This window comes from Phalacrocorax aristotelis, chromosome 9 (genome assembly GCF_949628215.1).
Source record: "Phalacrocorax aristotelis chromosome 9, bGulAri2.1, whole genome shotgun sequence".
NCBI classification, from domain to species: Eukaryota; Metazoa; Chordata; class Aves; order Suliformes; family Phalacrocoracidae; genus Phalacrocorax; species Phalacrocorax aristotelis.
The window spans coordinates 1,404,450-1,416,137 of record NC_134284.1 but is presented as its reverse complement, the minus strand read 5'-3'; the positions used below and the strand labels follow the sequence as shown (position 1 = coordinate 1,416,137).

The 11,688-nt window shown below is 41.5% G+C and overlaps 1 protein-coding gene across 1 annotated transcript; it reads right to left on the bottom strand.

Moving 5' to 3' along the window:
- Positions 1-329: 329 nt before the first annotated feature.
- On the bottom strand, positions 330-11,686 carry ATP6V1D (ATPase H+ transporting V1 subunit D). The gene is made up of 9 exons (XM_075103158.1): positions 11,516-11,686; positions 8,783-8,900; positions 7,088-7,167; positions 5,115-5,182; positions 4,370-4,414; positions 3,802-3,905; positions 3,307-3,373; positions 1,759-1,837; positions 330-1,120 (listed from the first exon to the last, which is right to left on the bottom strand). Exons 1-9 carry the CDS (start codon positions 11,554-11,556, stop codon positions 979-981), a joined length of 744 nt encoding a protein of 247 aa, XP_074959259.1. The 5' UTR covers positions 11,557-11,686; the 3' UTR covers positions 330-978.
- Between the last annotated feature and the right edge of the window lie 2 nt (positions 11,687-11,688).

The window sequence follows — 11,688 nt, the reverse complement described above, 5'->3', positions numbered from 1 at the left end:
ACATGAAGAATCACAGCCAGGATGGACTGCTGTGTATTCAACCCTGCTCTGCCTGTCAACTTGCTGTTTGCAATGAAGACTGCGAGGAATGTGTAGCTGGATAGTTGAGAAGGGTTTCTATGTGTTTGTGTCAGGAGGGAGGCACTTCTCCTTGGTTTCTTATCTAAAGCAGTAAAGGTTAAGTGAACGTGGGCAGGGGCTGAAGAGAGACGTGCCCAGTGCGGATTCTAAGTTGGGGGTAGGGGATGAAGCAAAGGTTCTGCTTGGAAATCAACATGACCAGCTTTTAAGACCACCATCTTCTAGTAACTTGAGCCAGACCCCAGATATTTAACACATAAAATTTTTACTTGTTTCTAGCACAGTACACAAGTTGGCAGACCCTAATTATAAACCATAGATGTTTTAGGCCAATGGTAACAATTGTGCAACAAAAACAAATCACAGAAGACTCTGGATTTCATCAACAGATTAGAAAACTAGAGTTGCCTTTACTAACATTTGACTTCAGCTGTGCCAAACTTGCTTAAGCAGGTTCAAGTAAGCAACTTGAACGTTAGCAGTTCAGCAGTAAAGAACATTACATGCATATCCCTCCTTAAATAATATTTTTTTCTCTGCTTGCACTAGGAAGGGGAGCAACTAAAAAGGAATCTGATTGGGCAAATCCAGAGCCATCCTGCAAAAACCACAGCTATGGACAGTCATTCCTACTAGGTGAAGAAACAGGCTAAGCATGCAGTAGAAGGCTTCCCTGACAGTAAAGCACCTTACTCATCTCTCCTTTTCCTCTTATGCTGCAGTCAAGTTCCCAGATCCCTAACCTCCCAAGACAAGTCCACAATCCATTCAACTCAAGACTTACACACCAACTGAGAAGCCATGTAAGTGTCATTGAGGCAACATGTCCTGAATTATACTGTAAATGGATGTTTTGTATTCTGGGTCCCCTGATCCATGTACAACAACTGTGCTGCATTACTCAAAGAGAAGGTCTTCATCCTTCTCTTCTGCTAAGAGATTGGCTGGTTCATGTTCCCCACCAGCAGCCCTCCGCAGCTCCCGTTCTTTCTCAGATTTTTCTCTCAATACCTTTTTCTTTTCCTGGATCTTCTTTAACCTATGAAGAGAGAAGTGTGGTTTACCTGTGAAACATATTTTTTCACAAAACAGGCTAGCAGCAAAGATGCCATACATCTTGGGATATGATAAAGCTGCCTGGAGAAGTTCACCAGGAAACAAAAATTGTGTAACAAATGGTAAAAGGCTTACATCGCTAGCTGCTGCCATTGAAAAACTTCATCTCTGTAGATTAACTCATTTCTTCATCCAAACTATAAATTATATTCTTGACCTTAAACACTGCATTATAGTACTCTGCTTGTCTTTAATGAAGTTAATTCTCCTTTAATTCATTTCAGGTTTGACATTTTTGCTTCAGGTAGCCCAGAACACTGGCCTCTATGGCAGAGGTGTCCTTAACGCAGAACACCTCAATGTACTGTATCCACTCGTTCCCTCTGGAAAAACAATAACAGCAGCTATGTAGGACCTAGTGGTAGGGATTCATTTGTAACTTTCAGACAAGTAATTGCAGATCTCCAAGCGCCCAGCTCTAGAATCTCCATGTACAGTAAGAACCAGGTCATGTTTAACAGTGTTTGCTGCTAGATTTGGTGAATAGTTCTCGTAAGTACCTTCTGAGGAATGGTTTATTTGAGAAAAAGAGACTAGCCTAGTCTTGTTTTAGATATTTACCTGTAGAATTCCTCTCGTTCTCGTTCATCCAATTCTGTGATGATGTAAGAGAGAGTACGCTCAATTCTGGGAATAATCACTAAAAAAAAAATACAAATAAGGACCTTGTCAGACTGCTGTTATATTAGCCAGAAAGTTCTCTAATGTAGTGCACAGAGGGTTGTTTAAAGTCAGTCTAGTAATTCTTTTGGCTAGGGGAAATTTACATGTCTTTCGTGGAAGATCATACTATTTCATTACAGACAAGGACACAAAACTCTTTTCTTCAGTAAGTCCAGGACTAAACTAAGACTATGAACATCACAGAATCTCCCATAGCGTGTTCTTTTGAAAGATGCAATGGAATCAGTAAGCACTGATCCCTGATTGTTTTCGATGGGGAAAAAGGACCTTACAGTGGTTAAAAAAAAAAGAAATCCTCCAAGAGGTGGATAAGATTTGAATTCAGACTATCTTCTTCCATCACGTTCTTTCAGAAACTTCAGTATATCACTTTTTTACTCACAAAATTATGATCTTGGTTTGAAAAAGCCTTCATGAAAACAAATATTCAAATATAACACCATGTAAGGGAAGAAGACATTAAACAAAGCTTTAACACCCAACTGGGCAAGATATGTGTCAGAATCACTTTTTGAAAGGAGGAAGCTGTTAACAGCACCACCGAAGTTATTTGGAAGGCTGCAGAGGAAACCTCTGCAGTCAAATTTGCAGAGATAAGCTGCAGATAAGGCCTGCACATTCAAAGGAGCAAGTCTATGAAAAACAGTATTGAAAAGGATGGTTTAGAACATGTACTGAAATACGTTATTGCATACATGCAAATATGATTAAATCTGAGCTATCGACAACTCAGAAAGGAACTTGAAATACTCAAAGCAGTCTGGATACTGCAGCAAAAGGAATCATGGCCATAGCGTGCATAGGTAGAACTTAAGAAACTGCAAGAAACAAATTTACAAGCAAGAACGTGAAAGATAAGGAATTCAGATGAAAGAAAAATACCAGAGTATTAATATTAGGACTGTTCTATTTCCTGTAACGCAAACCTGAACAGGTTACCAAGATTTTTCTCTGGATGACTGCTCTGCAATTCCATCCAAAACCAACAAAAAAAGTCACCAACTCTCTACTGGACACCACCATTACAGGTTTAAAAGCCATTATGCTAGCTCTTCGGATGGTTCTGTGTGTTAAGATGTTCTATCTTTTATTTCTAGTCAACAGCCTTCACCAAATGAGTCAAAGTCACTAGTAGAGACTCCAGAATATGTTTGTGAAATATCTGTTCTATAGAGTCTCAATACAACTTCTGATTACTTTCTCATGTTTGTATGTTCATTTATCTCTGTACTCCAGTCCATTCCACTGGGCTTTCAATTTTTGTTCTTTCTTAAAATATGCTTTGTTGTAATGCTTTCTGAAGAGTTCAACTATTAGAAATCCTACTAACAAGAAAGCAGTCAAAAGAGTGGCTTCCATGACCCTGCTCGTCATCTTGCATGGAGACAGAAAAATATCGTGTGTCCCAAATGGAAAAATACTCACCATGTTCAATTGCATTCACACGTCTGTTTGTTATTTTAATGGCTTCATCCAAAGTAACAAAGGATGTCTGATGGAATGGGATTAAATAATTAATACATAACAAGACAAATTCAGCATTTCCATCCATTCTATGCACAAAACCAAATAGCACTTGAAAGCCAAAGCCACGTCTGTAATGTAGCTTTACAGACTACATTCTTGACAGAAGCAGAAGTTTTTCTACTACTGTTACAGCACGCCAAACACTCGCACATGAGCAGTTACAAATGCCATCCCCCCCAAAGAAAGTTTCTTTTTAGCATTAAGGAATAAAAACTACTTTGAAGTAGTAACATGACTCTGGTTTATGACCAGAAAAGGTTTGCAACTTTGTACAGCACTGGGACTAAAGCAGTATAGTACGGCTCAAAGTATTAAGCTACAGTTGCTGAGACAACGTTCATTTCATTTCAGAACAGTGAGAAACCAACACTCCCCTTTTTTCTTCCCACTAACCTGTAAGGAGGCCAGTTCCACAAGCAGCTCCACAGCTTTGGCATAGTTCCTCTTCAGCTTAGCCAGCTGTTCTCCACCTCTGGCCAAGCCAGTCAGCTCATAGCCTGAAAACAAACAAAAAAAATCACTATTTGTTGCTATTGCTACTGTGGTGTTTTCTTACTAGATAAAAATCAGCCCTTTACAAAGTAAAGGGAGGGAGACAGCTCAGCAAGTGGCAAGCTAAACCTTTGCCCATTATTAAATTGCTTTATAGTGGTTTATGTTACTACAGATCATTGTTGTGTATGTCCACAGTAAGACCTACCAGTCTCAAAACCTGGTAATTCAAGACAAGTCTTCTCCTCATCTGAAAGACTCACTGATTTAGGAAATTAAAATCCACTACAGTCCCTAATAATCCCTCCATGTCACAGGAACAGGACAAGGCATAGTAGAGGTAGTAAGTACATCTATGCCTATGATGTAAACTGACTTATCAGCAAGACATGACATGACAAGTATTTTTATATTAGCATAGAATAGCCGTAAGTACACATAAGATAGAAAATACTTGTTTTGTACTTACTGTCCCCTCCTTCCTGGTAATGCTCAAAAACTGGCAAGGTTACACCTGGAAAAAGTGAACAAGAATGTGTGTAAGAGTATAAAGGGTCATAGATTTATTAAGTACAACTCACTTTTACCCATTCGCTTCTTAATACATTATGCAAGCTCAGATGCTTTGCTTCCAAAATCTTTCTGTATAGCTTGGAACCATTAAGTCATGCTTGTTCTGACATCTTAATATGGAACTTCAGAACTGTATTGAGATCACAGAGATCTAGACGTGAAAAATTCAAGGAAGTATTCTGTTTTATTCAGTGTTCAGTTTTATTGTGTTTCTGTTTAGCAATGTATTCCCTGTGCTTAAGGAATACTTTAAGCATTCAATCCTGATTTACCTTTCTTGTTTTCTTCATAGACAATTATTGATATTTAATTCCCTGAAACTTACTTAATTTTTGATACTTAAATTTCCTAATCTATTTTTCAGTAAAGCTCTATGAAAGTTATGCTTTGTCTAAAGATCTAGAAATTGAACTGCAGTTTATGCACACTCATTTAATTTTATGAGGTAAATTACTAAATATAAAAATTATCTGCTGTATGTGGGGAAAAAAACCTTAGCAAATTATCAGTGTTCTAACTGTTAGATGAATAAGAGAAATAAAGACGAGGAGACAGTGTTTGGATACATTCCTGCATATTTCAGAGTCTCCTCCCACAATTCCCTTAAGAGCTGAAATACTCATAGTCTGAAAAAGAGTCACCTGCTACATTGTCTTTTTTAGCTCTGATCTTGACTTGAGCTTTGTTCACATTTTGGATCACAGTGGTACTGTAAGGAAGAAAACATATATCTTAATCAGGAAAGCTGAAGTGGTTCATTAAGTTGTCATTATATACAAGATGAAGTAGTTACCAAATAGCTGTAAACATCTGGAAATTGTCTTCAGCTCAGTTCTCTAAGTAATTCATTGCACAGACTTCAAAGCTATCAGGGAAGCTTTGAAAGAAATAGTTTCCAGCAATGTTTAGAAATGTAAAAGATGCAGAGCCTGTGAAATGTAACTTTAGAAACGTCTTAGACCAAGCATACAAAGCATAGCTAAAAACTAGTGTGCTGGTTTTGGCTGAGAAGGGGTTAATTCTCCTCACCGTGGGGGGCGGCTGCCTTTCTGGCTTCCCGCGCTCTGCCGCGTGGCGGGGGCGTGGGGCTGGGAGGGGCGGGGCCACGGTGGGGGCGGCCGACCCCGACTGGCCAATGGCAGGTTTATTCCATACCATGTGACACCATGACCAGTATATGGAGGGGGGGCAGTGGCAGCGCGGGAGCGGCGCGGCATCGGGTCGGCGGGCGGCGAGCGGCTGCGGCGCGTGCGGTTTGTTCCGGCGGTTCGTTCCCCCTCTCCCCTCCCTTCCCCCCTCCCCCGGGGCTTTGCGCCTCTCGTTGTTCTCCTTTACATTGCATTTCTACTGTTGTTTCTTTTAATTTTAATTATTGAACTGTTCTTATCCCAACCCACGAGCGTTACCCTTCTGATTCTCTCCCCCATCTACCGGTGGGGGAGTGAGTGAGCGGCTGTGTGGGGGTGAGCTGCCGGCTAAACCACGACAACTAGCCAGTTATCTGGCAAATTACTTTAAAATATTTCAGTAACATTTGGTATAATCAACCTGTGCTACTTTTTTCCCCAATAAAAGTGAAGGAACGTCGAGGCTTTAATGCAGACCAAGGCCACAACATTTTTTTCAGTTGAGTTTGTATGTGTTTGTTCTTTCAGAACACTTAGGAGTTTGTTTACCCACTAACTCTATCATATTAACAAACTTAAGCTTGTATTACAATTCATCTTGAAGAATTCTAAAGTGTCTTAAGGTCTTGCAAGAACAGGTTGCTATAGCCAACTCTTCTCTTGAAGTTCAGTTTGCTTACAGAGTGGAATCTGACTATTGTTTATAGCTAAACATTGTGACTGGTTAGGACAGGAAACACCACCCTATCCAAATGAAAGGGCAAAAAGACTTTTCTCCAGCAGCACGCAGATTACTCTTGTGTCTGATCACTTAGTTCTTCCCCATTAATTGGTAGTACCACCAGCTAAATTGTTAACACTTCCTCAACTTTATTCCACGAGACCTCTGCATATTTGAATGAATTACACAAACACCCTAGTTTCAACTGTAATTTTTTAAAAAAACATCCTACTGGAGGGAAAAAGATTTGTTTCCCCTCTCACCTACATCCCTCGCTAGTCCTAGTGAAACAAGAGGGCAGAACAATTAGTAAAATATCTGTATGAGTTACTGGGAGAAAATAACACACATTACATCCAGCCCTCAAATTCACAAGAAAGATCAAAATAACAAGTAGTCCAATACTCTGCTATAAATTCTTGTTTCCCTACATTTTAAATTCCAAGATGCAAAAAGCAACACCTTCTCAAATGAAGTAAATTCTCAAAAAGTAAAACTCTCAAAAAGTAAATTCTGTTAATCTTTCCACTTTGTTTAGCTTCCAATGGAGTATACATTTTCATCATGTAAATTATCTTTCTCCTGCAGTGACGTCCCCATCTTTACCTAAAGGAATTCAGCTCATCCTGTCCTACCTTGTCCACTGTCTTTTTTAATCTTTTTAAAGTGCATTTAAGGTTTTTACTTTTTTTCCAAAAGAGAAATCAACAATTTGTTGATCACTCCTCCTCATAGGTAGGACATCCACAAGATCAGCAATCCTCACCTGAAATCTCCTGCGGTAAACTTTGCCTCAGCAAGTGAAAAGGCAGCTTCTCTCATCACCTCACCCATCAGCATCTTAGTCTGGTTAAAAAAAAAAAATAAGGCAGCAAATACAACACATATCATTACTTCTTTTCCAGGATAAATAACAAACAGCATAAAGAAAAAATGATAAATTTAAGAGTGGGAGAAGGTCCTGCATGTGTAGCTTATTCTCTAACTGTAAACAGTAATTTCCAGCTGACTGGCAAAAGAAAAAATTTTCACCTCCTTTACTGACCCAGTGTAGAACTCGCAGGAACGGCAAAAGACAATTGTTTGTCTTAATAGTAATAAAACTCTACTACATGGGGGTTAAACCACAACAATGAAATGGCGCAGCAGGAAAACACTCTTTCTTCATATTGTACTGAATATTTTGAGACAGCTGAAGTTGTTTTTCAGTGTACAGGTGTATGCTGTGCTCTCCACCAGCTCCATTTTTTCCCAATTTTTACACATTTGAAGCCCTTATAGCTAAAAAAACGTGCTTTCGAGAAGCAAGAGCCTTTGTGTATTAGACAGTCTATAGGAAGCAAGATACAGAGTGCCAAGAGCTTGTCTACAGTGTGGCAACAAAGCACTACTGATGACCATGGATATTGGAGGAGTTGCAGCCTGAACAGTACAACCAAAACCCATCTAGTATGGTAAAACAGAACAAGGCATACTAGGCTCTAGTGAGTATCTTAGATTTGTCATTCACGTTGCAAAGGAAGAAGCAGGACTCAGTGTTTCTTCATAACAGAACAAGGTCCATCTGGACAGAACTTCTGCTTTCTAGTGTACCTAGTCATGCAGGAAACATTATAGATCTTCAGTTATCTTCTCAAAACACAAAAATCAACAAAAAAATTGGGCTACAGAACACGTTAAATCCACTCCTAAACTATTTGGCTGCATCAGCACAAACTCCCTGTAACATAGAATAGATGATAGGGAATGTGGGACACAAAAGAAAGCAGAGCCTAGGACAGGTTGGAAAGAAGTGAAGAATATTAACTCTTACAAAATTTCTGTATCATTGGCAGCCAGAAAAGCATAATTATGCTCATCTGTCCTCAGCAGCATCATTTATGAAAAATAGGTTATTCACAAAGTTGTCCTACATTCCAGCCTACCTAATGAAGTTAGCAGAGCGGAACGCACAACTGTGCTGGTTTTGGCTGAGAAGGGGTTAATTCTCCTCACTGTGGGGGGCAGCTGCCTTTCCAGTTTCCGGGGGGCGGGGGGCTGGGAGGGGCGGGGCCATGGCCAGGACAGCTGACCCCAACTGGCCAATGGCAGGTTCATTCCATACCACGTGACACCATGACCAGTATATTAAGGGGGGGCAGTTGCGGCTTGGGAGCGGCGCGGCGGTAGACGGTTTGTTTCAGCGGTTCGTTCCCTTCCCCCCTCCCCCGGGGCTTTGCGCCTCTCGTTGTTCTCCTTTACATTGCATTTCTATTCTTGTTTCTTTTAATTTTAATTATTGAACTGTTCTTATCCCAACCCACGAGCGTTACCCTTCTGATTCTCTCCCCCATCTACCGGTGGGGGAGTGAGCGAGCGACTGTGTGGGGCTGAGCTGCCGGCTACACCACGACAACAACCAACAGAACAGAGAGATTTCAAATAAAGTGAGCCAAACAGAGGAAAATTCTAATTTACCTACCTCAATAATTTTCTTAAGGATCTGCCTGAATCGAAGTGTCAAAGCATCAGATTTTTTCTTCAAGAGGTTACGACCTGTTTGGGCTCCTTTCAAACGAGCCTTCATGATGGTCTGAGCCCTGTTAAACAGAGGAATAAAGAAAAATGTTCTGCATCATCTGAAGGGATTAGGAAAAAAACTTATGCAAAGTTTTCTGATGTGGACATGACTGAAATTATGAAGCAACAAAGAAACATCAATGCAGTAAAAAAGGATGGCCACTTTGGGACAGAATTTTATATTCCCATTCAAATGGGAATTTATTAAATTTATCTCCCTCGTCAGTGAGAATTACAAGGTTATCATCTGCAAAGTCAAAGATCATGGAAAACTGACACGTCATTTTTCAGCACTTCCATAATAGGAAATAAGAGTTCTCATTTTTCTTGATGACTTACAAGTACCAGAAATGCACCAGAAATCAAACCACCCCAAAAGGCCAGTGTCAGTGTATTGCTTTTAAGCTCTTTTACTGCTATGTCGTCTTCTCAGAATCAGAGAGCACAGTAAATTCTTCATGTGATCATAACTGTTGAGGCTGTTGTTCTGATTTTACAGAGCAACAAGATACAGCAGTTGTACATTCTGGTTTAAAGACAGTCAGAAAGTACAATGATTCCATATCTTCATATGCTGCACAAGAGATGTACAAGCTATTTACGACAATCAGAAGTAGCATCAGTTTAAAAGGGATATTAGTAAGCTAGCTGTAGTGTTTTATATCCTTTACTTCCAGTAGCACACTTACAGGTTTCTCATACAGAATTAGGAACTGAAGAAGGGTCCAAACCTTGCCTCTCTCTCTGCTGTGGAGTATATTTTAATTTGAAGAATCTTTTTGATTTAAGTTAACTAGAATAGCAGGAGCTATACTACAAAAACCACAAGCTGTGCTAACTTAAGCTACCACTTTGTACACGCAGGCACTACACACAAAGGACAATACTCAGGTCAGCTCTCTGTGAAGAGAAGCCTTATACACTTCCTCTCTGACCTTGGAAAAAGTAAGTATAATTAAGATCCTACCTACACAATGGAATCCATTCCTTTCCACATCTACTGGCATGTGATGAGAGTAGCTCCATTAATATCTACCAAACACGACTGAGAAGCACGAATACTTTCTGAATATTCATGATTAAAAAAGAAAACAACCAAAGTCAAAGAGTAAAAAGGCAGCTTTACTTCTACAACAAGCAGGTCTCTGTCACCGCCTTGAACTAACTTGTTTGCTCTGTTCACCACCTGCCAGACACTGGCTGTCCTTCTAGTTCAAGCAAGATTTCACAGGCTCTGAGAGTGCATTAAACAAATCTTGCTTACTGTCAAGGAGACCAAGCAGCTTCTGTAATTGATCATATCCAGCGCAGAAGAGGCTCATACCAGCAAGCAACTTCATAAAGATAGAAAAGCAAAACAAAAAAAACCCAAACCTTGTGAAATTCTGTTCTGTCAGTTAACAAAAATAAACTGTTGCAGAGGCAAGCCATCTTATTTTATCATCCTAACTCACATTCCTATCAAAACATAAGCCACATTATTGGTCTATTACCTCATTTGAAATGGGGCTTGTAAATATTAACCCTTTGTACATCACCACCTTCTTGCCACAATGACATATCAGCCCACAAAACCAGGTAACCTTTTAAAAGTGATTGAAGTGCCTCCTCCTTGGACATGTAAACTGAATGAAAAGAGCACTATCAAAGAGCCAGAGTGAGAGCAGTGACTTGGTATATGCAATAATTTATTTCTGAACTAAGTGTCACAGCAGAACCTCTACCATGTAATGTATTCATCTTTCCGTATAAACTGTTATTTCATATGTCCCGAGCTCATGTGTGACAATAACTTATTCTACATTTGAGGTTCTCTGTCCTGCAAGGCACGTTTTTACAAAGACTACATCCAGGCATCAACCCAACTTTATGCAAGAGGATTTTAAACAGCCTTTCACCTTAGGGCACAGTCTTTCTGTCCTGGACGGTTCTGAAGAGAAACTGAACAGCTTTACTAAGACAGCAGGTTTATTAGTAGAACAGTTCTAACTGTTTGTGTTTATCCCAGTGTTGGCAACTTTCTAAGCCTTGTCAGAGACATCTGATCTCATGACAAATGGTATGCTGTCAGGATCTGGAAAATTACTTGACCATCCACTGCACTTTACACATTTTACTTCCTTCTTTCTTAACACTTTATGGCCGGCCTCCTGTACAGCAGTATCATCTACTAAAAAGTGAAAGGAAGCTACGGTTCAATTTGTGCATTTTTTTCTTACACGTATAGTCTACAAATTGTTCTTTCTACAATCAAGGTTTGCGTAATTGCAACCACACACTGGAAGCCGCCTGCTCCTTGGTTCTGGGCCCCGCCACTACCCTCTGACGGCTGACAGAGCTCGTTTTGAGACTGAAAGGAGGGACTGACGGGGAGATCCAACTGCAGCCCTTACGGGCGTTGGACGCCGAGCCCGGCGGCGCTGAGCACCGGGGCCGCAGCGGACACAGACCGGCACGGCGGCTCCCAGGGCCGGGGCCCAGGCGGGGAGCGGAGCACGGGGAGCTGCTGCCCCGGGCACGGCCCCGAGCCACCGCCGCTCCCGACCCGGCCCGCCGCCGCGCTCGGGACACCGGCCAGGCCCGCCCGTCGCACCGTGGCCGCTCACCCCGCCCCGCCCCGCCCCGGGACACTCACATTCGCGAGGGGAAGATCTCGATGCGGTCCTTGCCCGACATGCTGGCGGCGGAGTGCGGGGCCCGCTCCGGCTGTTGCCACTGCCGCCGCTGCCGCCGCCGCCGCCACCGCCGCCCTCGTCACGTGACGCGGCCCCCCGGTCCCGCCCCCCGGCGGAGGAAGCACCCGGGTCC

Coding starts and splice junctions, on each gene's coding strand:
- ATP6V1D (XM_075103158.1), bottom strand. CDS start 11,556: ATGTCGGGCAAGGACCGCATCGAGATCTTCCCCTCGCGAAT. Junction 3,374..3,801: donor TGGAACTGGCCTCCTTACAG/GTTAGTGGGAAG, acceptor CCATTCCATCAG/ACATCCTTTGTTACTTTGGA. Junction 1,121..1,758: donor GAACGAGAGGAATTCTACAG/GTAAATATCTAA, acceptor CTCTCTTCATAG/GTTAAAGAAGATCCAGGAAA.